General features: G+C 39.1%; 1 protein-coding gene across 5 annotated transcripts in view; it reads right to left on the bottom strand.

Moving 5' to 3' along the window:
• Positions 1-2,838: 2,838 nt before the first annotated feature.
• The window catches only part of TBC1D8B (TBC1 domain family member 8B), a 40,433-nt gene continuing 28,961 nt past the window's right edge, over positions 2,839-14,310 (bottom strand). For 2 of the 5 annotated variants that reach the window (XM_052813274.1, XM_052813276.1), the window contains 10 exons: positions 13,363-13,648; positions 11,592-11,721; positions 8,072-8,170; positions 6,833-6,901; positions 6,378-6,618; positions 5,479-5,544; positions 5,091-5,174; positions 4,159-4,215; positions 3,757-3,857; positions 2,839-3,415 (listed from right to left, as the gene is read on the bottom strand). In XM_052813274.1, the coding sequence (XP_052669234.1) occupies positions 3,005-3,415; positions 3,757-3,857; positions 4,159-4,215; positions 5,091-5,174; positions 5,479-5,544; positions 6,378-6,618; positions 6,833-6,901; positions 8,072-8,170; positions 11,592-11,721; positions 13,363-13,648 (1,544 nt within the window). In that variant the 3' untranslated portion in view covers positions 2,839-3,004. Of the gene's footprint in view, positions 3,416-3,756; positions 3,858-4,158; positions 4,216-5,090; positions 5,175-5,478; positions 5,545-6,377; positions 6,619-6,832; positions 6,902-8,071; positions 8,171-11,575; positions 11,722-13,362; positions 13,649-14,310 lie in introns of those variants that run through there. The other 3 variants (XM_052813275.1, XM_052813277.1, XR_008239066.1) reach the window with 3 other exon arrangements.

The raw sequence follows: 14,310 nt of genomic DNA, 5'->3' as shown, positions 1-14,310 counted from the left end.
ACCAAGACCTTCAGACGGCCAAAAAGCTTTATCGCATGGGGATCTCTGTCCCTGCCTATGCAGAGCTTTAAAGTCAAGGCATCACCCTTTGGGACTGAAAAGAGGGAAAGAGCTTCTATTGCTCTAGCTCCCCCAACCCCAACTAAGCCTGCGTGTATTTGTTAGCCAGCCTATCTCCACGATAGGACCGAGAAGGAAAGGAGCTAGGCACCAAGTCCAGAGTTACTCTGTCACAGGCAAAGCAGAGGTGTCCCTCAATGTTAACGGCACACTCCAGAAGCAGCCCAGCAAACACACCTCTGGGTCACGCTCCTTGGAAACGGCTGGCATTTGCTACTTCTAGATCTCCCCGAAGGATCAGCCCGTGATCCAGAGGCTCCAAAAGGAAGAACCTGCCAGTTGGGCAGTTGCCCGAGTGCTGCCCGCCTGCTGGAAGCGACCTTGCTCCACTCTCCGTCCTGCTGAGGCTCGATGCCTGGCCACTCTGACTAGTCTCGCTGGATCAACCTGCAGGTGTATTACAGCAGCAATTTAAAGACATTACCCTTTGGGGGAAAAAATATAAACAAATTGAACAGAAAATCCATGCAGTTAATAAAATTTAGTGTGCCGCTACATACCCCAACTTCTCACCTTAAATCTATTTTTTTTTTTTTTTATATATATATATATGCTGGTAATCTCTCTTTACACATAGATATGATAGCTGATGAGTTACTAATGGCTCTACAGTCTCTTGGATTGACACTAATAGAAAATGGTATTTTAAAAAGGTGCTCAGTTTTGCATAAGCAAGCCAAGTAATGTCACAAGGCTATTGTATTTTGCAGGTTCCTTCAGTACAGTCTTCTCTACTTACATCTTAACATCTTGGCTCTCAACCAGAAAATGTCATTGAGTTTTAAAACTTTCATATCTCTGTGCTACCTTGCTTAGCAAATAGTTCATAACTTTGACTAATTCTTAAAATTAACAATATCCATCATAAACCTACAAAAGCTTTTTGGATGGGCAGCTGCATCTATTTTCATCGGACTCCTGTTATAATTTCAGCATGGCTATTTGCAGAAGAATTACTCACTGAGCAAACCTTATCCGAATATGTCCTGGACTAGAACAACAATATCATCTGCTTTGTATTTCTAAAACAACATTAGGAAAACAGTGAGTAAATACATTTTAAAAGTAACACAGTGTTGCCCTACTTTGCCTCAGAAACATATCCATATGAATGGATAAATTAGTTTTTATATTTTATGCATAAAAATACAAATCAGTATTATATTGTATCAAGTGTAATTACTTTGTGAAGGCTTCTGAAAAAAGCTTCCTCATTTCTCACATATATTATATAGTTTTTGGAGTTACTGTTCATTCAATAAAACTTTATTTTACATTAATTCCTGAGAGTATGGGGGAGAGTAGAAGAAATAATTCATCAATTCATTGCTCCTGATCAAAACTGTATTCTTTAGAAGCAGCATGGGAACTTTAACACCAATTGCAATGAATTTGCAATCACCAAGTGCTTGTAACACAGGTCAAAAATTTCATTTTATTCTTCATTAATGTTAGTATTGCAAGAAAAGCCCCAGTGAATGATACCATCCCCATTCTGCTTCTTTACAAAAAACATGCACAGTATAAAAATAATGCTGCTCTGCAGAGAAAGATTGTCATACAGGCTTTAGAAACAGCCATTTTTAACTAGTTCAGCAGAGTCCCAGTTTACTTTGTTGTCGTTGTTGCTAAAATACAAGCTCTTCCCCTCTTTCTCTAAACCTATTCTAGCACCAGCTACCGAAGGTTCAAGGTCAACATTTATCAGCATTAACACTGGCAGAGCTTGCCTCCACAGGATCTGTACTATATCATTTTTTATATATTAAAAATTTCAAGTCAGATACCAGAGGATTTTCTTGTTGCCATGAATCCTGTCAGATAGAAAATATTACAGCAGCAATAATCCAGAGAGCTATTGAAAAGAAAGAATAATTACTATGTTGAGGTATGGACTCGGGGTAGGCAAAGGAGCAACTGCAATCTGTCCCTAGCAGTTCAATAGTCATCATTCAGCTAACTACGAAGCAGCTAAAGATGGTCTGCTTTCCAAACACAAGCAAAACTATATATTTCATCAACATGCTCCTAAGAAGCAAACAATGGCTCCTCTTGCAAGATGAATGACAACCACCACGTGGTCAGACAGATTTAGCCACCGCTTTCCCTTGATGTCAACAATTTATACTAGCTTTTGCATCTGTGTGCAGCCTGGATGACCAAACAAGCTTCCGTCCTTTTCACCTGTATTGTAGGAGGATTGGTATGAAAATGAGAAAGAGAATTGTATACAGGCTGAGCTAGAAAAACAGGAAACCAGTTGTTTGTTGCAAAAACTGAGACGTGGGCTGGGATAATGCAGTCTGCAAACTGCCAACGAGGGGCTGGAATCTGCAAAGCAGAGGAATTGAGAGTAGGGCAACTTTCCCCTCTAACCTCATGCTCTTGTGCCCACCACAGCCTCTATTCTTAGTCTTCACCCTGCATTGATCCCAGTCCACATGCAAGGTTGAAAATAACTAATTAAACTAACCTGGAAGACAATCTCTAAACTGCCGATACTCCTTTTAAGTGAAAATGGCTGGAAGTCATTTCTTTTATGACAGTAATAGAAATGAACCTGGAGAGCACACACTAACAGCTGTCATTCAGAAAAGTTTGCAATAGGTCACATCCAGTATTTCCAAGCAATGTTGCATATTTTAATAACATGGTAAAGACAGTTTATTATTCAGTCCTTTTTTTGGAGTGAAACTTATGAACAATGCAAGAAAGTGATTGTGCTTCAAACTATTTTTATTTACATTACATACCAGTAAGCTGATATTTAAAGCTAACTCTTCAAACTCCATTCCCTATGTAAACACCAGACTCAATTTCCATAGTAACAACCTTCACTTGTAAGCGCTTTATGTGGTTAATTCAGACTCAAAGGTAAAGAAAATTACATTCTGGTTCTTGCTTTAAGGTGTAAATTTTTAGCACTCTCTATTTTAACTTTTATGTCATGAGGTTTCTCAAAAAATCTCACAAAGGCTGGCTCATTTAATAAGGATGCCAGAATCTGTTCAAAGGCAAAAGACCATTCTTGGTTCCCTCTCAAACTCTGTGCTCTACTGCCTTCAGTCTGCTCAGAGCTGCTTTCGTCCTGTGCTTTTCTGGGGATTTCAGCAGGCACCTCCATAACAGCAACTGGACTTTTGACTGGAGATGTGGGACTCTGCAGTCTTCTCCCAACTTCTTCCATTTTCAGCAGGAGGCTGGTAACCACCGCTATAGCCCGATATAACAGTTCCTCCTCAGGATCCCCATGGAACAGATTGTACAGAGTTTTTGAGAACTGGATGAACTGAGACTACAGAGAGATATAGAGGAGACTATTCAGAGAACAGCAACACAACTGTCCTGCTTTACTACACATTGTGATCTCAATCCAGTGCCTGCTGCTGCTAGGCACCTGGTACAACTGCTCTAATTCTAATAACGATATGGGCATGAACCTGATAAACCTAAGTGCGCCTGAAAGTCCTTGTCTTCATAAGCTTACAGTTACAGCAGTTTAAAAAAAACAGTCTAATGATTAATGTGAAGGCTTGAAACTTAAGGGATCCTACAAATCCTTTAGAAAACTACTAATAGGACTTAAAGGATAAAAAGCAGTCAAAAATAGACTTAAATAAGACTCAGACAGTTTACCTGATTCATTCTTGGCAAATCCTTAATGTTTTCTTCTTTCTTAAGAAGTTCATCTTGCCATTGCTTCAGATATGCCTGAATATCAACCTTCCCCTTCCCTACTTGACAAAAAGAAAAAAAAAAAAAAGTGAACAAACAAGAATTAAGAGCTTCCCACAATGAGCAAAAGAAGTGGCATCCTCAATGTTATTCCTTCTCAACAGAGTGGTGGGGCCAAGGACTAAACAAGGTCAGAGTTTACATTACCCTCTCGCCCTCCAGGACTATACTTACAAAAGTGGATATAATATTAGCACTACGCTAGGGATGACATTACTCAGTATACTTTATCACCACACACTTTCCCAGCTCTACTCCCTCAAAAGACACACAGTTACCAAGTGTCTCTCCAGGATTCTTTACCTTTTTCTGGGCTGCTCTTCAAAGAATCACTTTCAAGACTATCCCCAACAGATGAAACTACAGTTTAGGAGGAGAAAAGGAAGAAAGAGTTATTTGAGGAAAAAGGACCAATGGTTCATTTTCCTTTTATCAAAAATTCCTTCCTTAAGGAGCAAGACCCTCACTGACCCCTACGTTCTCCACACAGATTAGGCCAAGAAGAAACCACATTGTAAGATTTGTATACTTTCTATAAAAACAGAAGCCACCACGAGGCTGGAGATCACAAAAGAAACTGCAATCAGTTATATCAAGCAAATAATCTTCATAATGTTCACAGCCCATGTCTTGAACAGTGGTTATAACAGTACCCATATATTACAGATAAGGTACTTTTGGATAGTTTTTAAAAACCAAAAAGGATCTGTCTTCCAAAGAAGTAAAACTGTACAGCTTTCCAAACAGAATATTTTTATCAACTCAACAAACTTAGACCCCACAAAACTTTTTTCAGCTTGCTTGGTTTAAAGTGAAAGCAAAGGATTTGGAAACACTTGCTTATGTGCCTCAAAATAATTATGGATTTGGATATTTTATTTCTTGAGGTAGGAATATCATTCCTTTATCTCTTGAATGCAAAAATGAAATGGCCATCGCTTCAACCACCACTGCAACAGGTTGCCTACTATGCTGAAAAACGCTGACCAGATACACTTCCCTATTTCCATGTAAACACCAGTGGCCTTTGAATTCAACCACCAGACTAGCCATCCACAAATTCTGCATTACTTTATGAAAATGTAACTATCTACAGAAGATCTTCACAGAGGATTCTTGTTAACAGTGATATGATTTACTAGTTTTCAGAAGAGAGCTCCCCATTTTTCACCATGAGATAATTAATAGATTCCTTCTAATATTCTGCAGGCAGAGCCTCACACACTGGAGCTTACCACTGAGTTGGCTGAAGTGGATCAGCTCTTCTTTTGAAAGATCACCACCTTTGGAAGGGCTTAGAGATTCTACTTCAGTAAAAGCTGCAATAAATAAATGAATAAAGTGGGTTTGGGGCTCCCAAGCATTACCAAAGCCGTGATAAAAAGCAAAAGGTTTGTACAGACGAATGGTCCCTATGAAGAAAAATGGTATTTGAGCAGATTAAGTCCTTCCCAAAGAACACATCACTCTGGAAGAAATACACATCTGTATTATCACTATCGGACTGTACTGTGGCCAGGACTGGTGACAACAGGAAGAAAAGTAAAGCTTGAGAAAAAGAACCATGCAAAGATGATAGAAGCCAGGAACAGCCCTCCCCAAATGCCAACACCTCTCACTTACCTGGAGGGATGTGCAACTTAAAAAGAAGCTTGAGTTTGTCAGTAAAACTTCCATTATACATGGTATCTGTTAGAGGAAAGAGGCAAGACAGTCTGTTCAACTGGACCAAACTTTAAAACACCCTCTTAACCTAAACAAATACAACCCAGAGAGGTTGGAACTGGACATGTGTCCTACCTCACATGGAGTATAATTAGAGATGAAGTTTAAGGAAGGCAGTATCACCTGCAACTGAGCCTGGGGTTTGCCTACACCGAGGAAAGAACGCTAATAATGTCTATGACTTACTAAAATGAAACCACAGCACCAAAGAAATAGAGCACTAATGTCTTCTCAGCATCTTCCCTTAACTTTTTGTTTCCTGAACAACACCGCTTTGAAAACAAGATGAAAGGAACAAAGTAGTAAGTCAAGAAAATTTTCAGTTCCCCAGAGATGTAAGGCATGGGTCATCTTGCATGATCTGTGTGCATGGCTTAGTATGAGGAAGCATTTATCATCAACCAAACAGGCTGGGCAATGAGATCATACCATTTTCTAATTTTCTTATATTTTGATGGTAAAGCCATATTTAAATTTAATCTCAAATAGGAGATTATTGTCTAGGGGATTAACATCTCAGAAAAGTTACTAGTTTGTAAAGCCTTGTGTTAGCTATTTCATGGTGAAAGTGTAGCTCCCACTCTCAAGCTTATAAATATACTTTGAGCATTTGGCTTGCCATTTAAACAGTCTTTGCATTTAATGTCACCTGATAAAAATGAGACTATTTGACCCTAAGTTAAGAGGCTAGTCTCCTTAGGCTCTTTATATAGTGTATGGAAGGTGATGCACTCCAGGACTACTCCCAAGATGGAGTTCCCTTGTGAATGTGCTACATATATGTGTTGTTCTCGTACCAAGAACACAGGCAAATTGTTTGAAGTTTATAAGGCAATCGGAGCTCTCATCCAGCAGTCTGAATGTCCACAATGCAAGCGAGTCTCTGTTTGCACAGTGTGACCAGGGGCTCAAGAGATGACAGAGAACCCTGAATTGCTGGCAATCAATCCGATACTGGTCAAGATACGGCAGACTGGCATCATGATGTTGCAAGACAGGGCTATTTACATTCCAATAACATGAAAGAAAGTGCTCCTTCTGCAAAGGAAAGATAAAATGTTAGATTTTCTGAAACAACAACTCTCTCTGAGTGAAAGATGGGGGAAATTAACTATGTAATTTGATTTAAAGCTGACATGTAAAACATATGTTGAATCTAGCTTTTACCTCAGTTTGTTAAAACTGTTTCACACCCATAACATGGTCCACCATTAAGATGGATGTTTGGTAAGTGAGGGAAATGGCACATTACCTTGAATAATTCGTAAAGCTCTTCAAGATCACTGGGACTGAATTTTACATCCTGGGACACAACACGTAGCTGCAACAAAATTAAGAGAAAATTAATTAATGAGTCTTCCCTCTTTGGAATATGGCTGTAGAATAAAGTTATGAGAAACTTAATCTTACATTAAAAGACACTGTTTGAATATTCCAGGTTTTGGCATGTTACAATTAGCAGTAAGAATAGAACTTCTTTTTAAAATCAATGAGAAGATTATAGACTGAAAGAAATAATTTCTCCCCAAAAAAGGGAGCTTAAAGCTCATCACATTACTTGCATACATGGAGCCTACACTATGAAAAACCCAGGAGATAAAACTCAATTATTTGTAATGATATAACATATAGCTTCCTTTATAACGGGTAAACGCACATTTGGCTCTCAACAGTGAAGCTGAATCCTCATTTTTTAAATTTAAAAAAAAATGCTCACAGCTTTTTAAAACAAAGTTAGCTACAAGACCAGGTTTCATCTTCAGAATATGTATGTTTTGTAAAATGAAATACAACAGTTACCACCACCAGTATTTAATATCGGTTGCTACAAGCCACATTTACTACAGAAAGAAGCACTGCCTGTTAAATAGACTAGTATCGTCAGTTATTGGAAATGAGCCACTGAAGAAAATAGGCAAAGGAAGCACCTTGCAACCCCCACCTTCATTCAGGAGTCTGAACTTAAAGGATGATATTGGCAGCTGAAGAGCTACCACACCATGCACGCATTACCATCCACGCACATCCACAGACAAAAAGTAACCCTTGTTGAATGCAGTACAATAATCTCTTCAGTGACATTTGGGATTGCTTCCCAGACTAAAAATGCAAGTAATTAATTGTTTCACTGTAGTGCTGTGGACATTTTACAGTGCTCTATGCCTCCAAGAGAAATGCATTAACAATTTAACAACAGCAGATAGAAATATAGGTCAGCCTGTTCCAACCAATGCAAAGTGTCAGCGATACACCAGCCTTTAGAAGCTGTCTGTGATGGTGTTACTTGTAACGAGACCAGAAGGTCATGCTGTGATTCACGGACTGAAAAGGCCGGGGGCCAAACCTCAGTTAATAGACACCCTGCAGACGAGAGGGATTTCAGTGTATAAAATTATATATTTAGCCCTGGAAAATGTAGCTCTTCTCAGAATTTTCCAAAAGGGAACTAATTTTATCAGAGGGAAGGGTTTAGCTCTTCCAAGTCACTCACCACATTCTGCTTGGTCGTAGCTTCTAACGTCTGGATCACATAAAGCCTGTTCCTGCAGCGCATGCTCTCAACATCCTCATATCGAATATCATCATATCTCTAAGAATTAAAGCATCGTTCCATGAAATCAACTGTTGCTAGACACATCTAAGCAGATACTTTTGTCTTGCATATAAGTACAATACAGGTATGGACACAAAGGAAGATCCCAGAAACTCTGAGCAAAAAATCATTTATTAGAGCACTAACATTCTCCCTTAAACAGTGTAACTTTTAAAAAGGCAGGTGTTTCAAAGAGTGATGGAGAAAAAAGAAACTAGAGTAGTTCACTGTGTGGGAAGACAAAGGACGGGATTTTACTGCGTGTTGGCTCTGTATCCAACTCTGCTATCACATGGTGACTACTAATGCAGTGTAGCAAAGTCTGAGGCATGTATGTTGCCAGGGCTTGAAGTTCACTCTAGTGAATTTTAGAAATCAGTTGAAGTAATTTCTGAACCGTTCCTACCTACCTCTGAAATTTCTGGAGGACAGGGAAGGTATCTGAGCATTGGAGTAGAATAAATACATTTACATTTACCTTTAAAGAAAAGTGGGATACTAGGCAAAAACTAGAAACAAATTCTCAGAGAAATCATGGAGCAAATTATTGAACAATTAAAATCTAAATAGAAACAGATAAGATAAATCGAAACAGGCCGACATTCTTTGTCAAGATCATGTTAAATCAATTTAATTTCCTCCTATGAGGAAATTTAGTCTAGTGTGTAGAACTGAAACAGCAGATAGGATACATCTTTAATTCTGCAAGGTTTCTGACATTCTTCAGCAAAACATGCAAGCAGGAAGATACGGCCTAACCACGATCACCATGCACCATGCGCACAACTGGTTCTAATAACAAACTTTGAGAACAAATGAGTGATAAATGACCACACTAGGCAGGACTTTCTGAAGTTTTTCCACAGTGTGTTTTGTTCCCATTTTCAGCAATGCACTTCAAAGAAGGTATGAAAAACTGCAACACAGTCATAAAGAGTCTGAGCACATAAGCTTTGAGGAAAGGTTAGAGGAACTGGTTGTGATGAATCTAGAAAAACAAAAGATCAGAGTTGAAAGGGTAGATGATGAACAACAACCTAATAGCAACAAGGAATTGCAGAGAAAACTGCAATATTACTATCCTTAATAGCACTTTAGCAGCATCCAAGAGGAACTATACTGGATATTAGGATATTTTCTGACAAGGGCAGAGAAAGCCTACAATGGGCTAAAGTTTTTGCAGATTCCCTTTTGTTGAAGAGTTTTAATAACATTAGATATTTCTCAAGGATGATGTGAGTGTATGCTGGACAGGGGGCTGAACTGGATGACCTGTGGAGTTCTCTTCCAGAACTGTATTTCTCTGTTCCTGTGAAGACCACTACCAGCATACTTCTGACTTGGAACAAAGAGGAAGCAGAGAGAAATTGCATCTCTGAATCATAACTCATTCACTGGTCTGGCTTCTGGGCACTGATATTGCGCAATGGCCTCAGTAAGACTATAAACAAGATGTACAATTTAACTCCGAATTACTGTGATGTGATAAAGTTACATGTTCTTCCATTCACTAGTTAAACATGACTTCTTCATTCCTGATTAGACTGTCAGAGTCTTGCATTTGTGCCTGAGTCATAAAGGCATGAAACTGAACATCATTTTAAAATTCAACTCCGTATCTTTTCACTTAATCTCATTTATCTTGTGAACACCCATGCAAAGCAACAGTATCACAAAGAACGTCTCTGTTCACTTATTCGTGATTTGTAACTAGACCTATCTGCAGAATGACAACTCTCCATTGCAGCAATCTTCCCATTTCGAAATTTGTCTTATTTTATTTCCACAGTGATATGAAAATAAAACCCTTCATCGGAACAGAATTATGTTGAAATTAACTGTCTGTTCAAAATGGGAAGCAGCAAATTGACTCTCACTTTGTATCAGCAGTTCTCAAACAAGGGGTTGTGACACTCACCAGCATTGAAGAAATTCAGTTTCAATTGAAGATAAAAATTTGCATCCAAAAACGGGGCTATGAGATAGAAATGAGGATACAGGCCTACGAACAGGGCTGTCAACTTGGCAGTGGGAGATTCAGGTTCAAGGATCTGCCCAAATTAACATTCAAAAGCCATACCAAATCAGAGGCTATCGCTTTGGTCCAGTCACCTGCCTGCAAAGGCAGGGGAAAAAGAAAGGGAGTTTCTTTTGCTTTGTCTTTCAGTAATGATTCCCTCTCTGTGAAAGCTTACACTTCAGAATGCATTATACAGCACTTCATTATTTACCATCTCTGTTCTTTATTCTGCAAGTATTCAACCCCACTATGAGATCTCACCATGACAAGACAGACCCATAATAGTTTGCAACTCTTCTTTGTAAAATGCTTTAAGATTCTTCTAACATGATTCTTCAGTATAACACTCTTGTGAAACAATACTGATAACAGAAGCACAGACTTTTTATATGATTAGCCCAATGCTAAACACACTTCAGGAGAACTTGAATTTGATTCTTGTCTTTGTCCACCCCACTAAAGGCAAAGCCCTCTTCTCAGTAAAAATCATAAGAGACAGTTCTTAAGTTATACAAATTACAGTTAGTTAATCTTTTCTGAATCAAGGCCAGTACATTTTTCCAAAAGAGATGTATTGTGGACCTTTCACTAGAAACATATGACTGAGAATCAGAAAAGGAGAAAAAAAAAAAGTATCATATAGATGAAAGAAACCAGCTAATAGAAAAAACAAAACGTGAACAAATCTTTTCTCTCAGCTTGCCTTTTGCTTCAGGTGGGCTGAGCAGAAAGCCTATCTACAAATGGATTAATAGCCTGATACAAATCACGCTGAGGAAGGAAACGCCTCATGAAAATCTGAGGACAAAAGGGGAAGGAGAAGCCAGACCTAACTCCTCCCCAGTGCAGAGTTGCAAAGCTAGACACTGCAGAAATCAAACTTGCAAATTGAAAGAAAGTATCAGAAGATCATAACTGGTCTTCCTCACCCAACATATCTCTAAACAGTCATTTAACCCCTACAATAAACTAGTCAAGTACACAGTTTCCTGCACAGGTTGTTATGTCAAATGTTACCACTATCTGCAACGTGCAGTAATCAATCTCAAATTAGTAAATGCAAGGGCTGTTTCTGCTGTACTTTGTCATTTAGTTGACATACTAATAAAGTGAATGAGGGATGGCAATACATGACCTGCGATGAACCTAGGGAGCCCCACTCAGGACGGCCTAGCATGCACGGCCAGGCAGTTAAAAAACCAAAACAATACAAAAACAAACCTATCCCATAACCTATAAGGTTTTCAGTGAAGCTCAACAAAATACAGAGCCCAATTTCTACCAATCTAGACAGATTTTATACTCTAGTTTGTACAATGCAGCTGCATTATTTTTAAGGCAGCCCATGCAATGTAAAAACTGCATGGGATGCGAAAACATACCCACAAGAACACATACTTCATTTGACTCTCGGATCAAATCAGTAATGTCTACTTTTGGATGGTCACTCTTTGCATCACTGAGGTTGGAGCCCTGCTGCACAGCTGGAGGCAAAGGACTGTCTTTGTTCGTGACACTGTCAAAAAATCTGCACAAAGAAAACACATGAGAAATCAGCAGGAACCTGTTTATCACAACCAAACAATAACATCAGCATCTACTGAAGAGAAAGTGCACAGAGAATGGGAAATAGCAAAGAATATCAGAATGAGTAGCACAAATATGCTGTAATAGGAACAACGGTATACAAACATGGGAACCGGCTACCCCGAGAAGGTTGTAGAGCTTCTAGCCTAGACAATAACGTGGCTGATGTGATCTACTGCTAGCAGTAATCCTCTTTTGAGTGGGAAGTTAGACTAGAGACTTGCCAAGGCTCCTTCCACTCGGCATTCCCCTGGTTCTCTAATCCATCTATAGCAAGGATGTACTACATAACTGGGAGAGAGGAAAAGAGGCTTGTCCTGAACTGTGACCAAGGCAATCTTAATTCCCTCAGATGCATAAGCTAAGACATGCTTGATCTGCACCTATTCATCATACCTACGTAACCAGCCCAAAGAGATCCATTACACAGGCTGGCCAATTCCTTTGCCAACATTGAGGAACCATACCTACAGACTGATAGCTTGCTTTTTCTTGAGGAGAGGCAAACTACTGTAATCATTTTTTAAATATACCAGCATGCTGCAGGCTGGGTTAACTGTGCAACAGAAATGTTACAGCCAGAGAAAATGTTGAAAGCAAGAGTTCAAAAGGAGTTCGTAATAATCATCAAAATCTTGAGTGTCAAGCGGAAACAGAAGCTTGTTTGGTTCAAGTGAAATTAAAATTTCACCACAGTTCTAGATTTTAAATTTTGATACATTTAAACTGGGAGAATGTGCTCTTACTGTTAGGTTTTTTAAGTGTTAAATATTTAAATGAGTACAGCTGGGTTTTACAATAAATACCAGGCTGCATGGTCTCTTACAATAAAAATTACATTTTCCTCATTAATTCTGTAGCTCCTACCCTATTCAAACATGCAACATTTAAAAGTCTCACTAAAGTTCTTAACAGCCGTAACTTGGTGACTCCTATAGCACAGTCATTTTGCTGTTTCAATACTCCATGACACACAATCACAGCAGCAACAACAGAATTTAGGTAGGCAGTGAAGCAAAAACTGTGCAAGTTTTGTTTGCAATACAACAGTTTAAAATGTACTTTATGTTGCATATTTGAATTTATTCTTCAAATGCTAATATAGAACAAACATCTGGTCATGATTATCCTCACTGCATTTTTTTTTTCTTCTATTTTAAGCTATTAGCAGCAGAGGAGCCAGTAGCCTCAACTACAAGAACTGAGCTGTAGAATATGTTGTCTGTAAGTTGATGCCTGAACTGTTTGGAACAGTCTTGGTGTGCTCTAGATTACCTCATCGTTAAGGAAAGCTACCTTCTGTAAGCGATATAAATTCCAGGCAAAAACCACATTGCCTTTACTTTAAAATACACAAAATGGCAATGGTTTTAGAACTTTAATGGAGGATGGGATTTTCAGAGGATCCAGGCACACTTTCCAGCCACCCCTTCCAGAATTTTGGCCCGAGATGAACACTTAATTCCTTTGAAGCCTTTGGAAGTCTTAGTCAGATGTCTTCTCAGCTGCCCCAGAATGACTGATCTATTTGCAATTATAGCAGCTGCTACACAGCCCATAAGAGCAACAGTTACACTGATACCTGTTGAGAACAGTGACTGCTTCTGCATCATCTTTACAAGTCAGCAACTTCTCCATGTTGTATTCCAGCACTGCGAGGCCCAGCTGCAAGATTGCCTTTATTCCATCATAGAAGAAACAGTCCACCACATTGACTGCACTTTCAATAGGCAGCACACTGATAAAAAGGGTAAGGAACCAGGAGAGAGAGACCGAGGAGAAAAAAGTCATGTCCGTCATGTGGTCTGTCAACTGAGGCAGATGAACCCTGATGAGCTCCTCAAACACTGCCTGATCTACCAAGGCACCTGCAGGGAAAGGATAACAAAACCACCACCCAAATCTTAATACAGAGAAGCATAGTTTTCTCAGAGCACTGGCCAGAAATAAAGCCGCTGTCCTACTGCAACTTTGTTGTAAGAGCAAACACAGGCCTAGCTGCATGGAACCATTGGCTTCGTTCCCTATGCTGGAAGCTATGCACTCTATGCATGGGTCCAGAGCCTTGCTGCATGCTATAAAGCGTGTTAGCACTTTTGTGGGTGCATGGCTGCTTCCAATGATTCTCCTGAGATCTGATACATGCCCTCTGCAATGAGAGAGAAACTTCACATCCAATTTCCTTCTAGCATATACACCTGCAAGTACTGAGATGGCACAAGATGAAAGACTAAGTCTGGACTTGGAATAACTCTTTTTCTTTTATTTAAGCTGACTAAGTTTCAAATAATTAGTATGAACTGCAGTTGTAATTCCAAAAGAACAGTGTAATAGTCTAATTGACTACTTCCTGAGTAGTTATGCCTAGAATAATAACAATATCTGAAAAGCATATGCACTCCTGCTTAAGGAGGAATCTTGGGACATTCCCTGTAACTTCCATTTTCTACTTCACAATGCTGAACCAAATGCACCAGTTTCTCTCCACTGTTCAGCTCACTCCTTACATTTGTTCTTAATGAATGATCAT

This window comes from Harpia harpyja, chromosome 18 (genome assembly GCF_026419915.1).
Source record: "Harpia harpyja isolate bHarHar1 chromosome 18, bHarHar1 primary haplotype, whole genome shotgun sequence".
Lineage (NCBI taxonomy): Eukaryota > Metazoa > Chordata > Aves > Accipitriformes > Accipitridae > Harpia > Harpia harpyja.
This window is presented reverse-complemented; position numbering and strand designations above follow the sequence as displayed.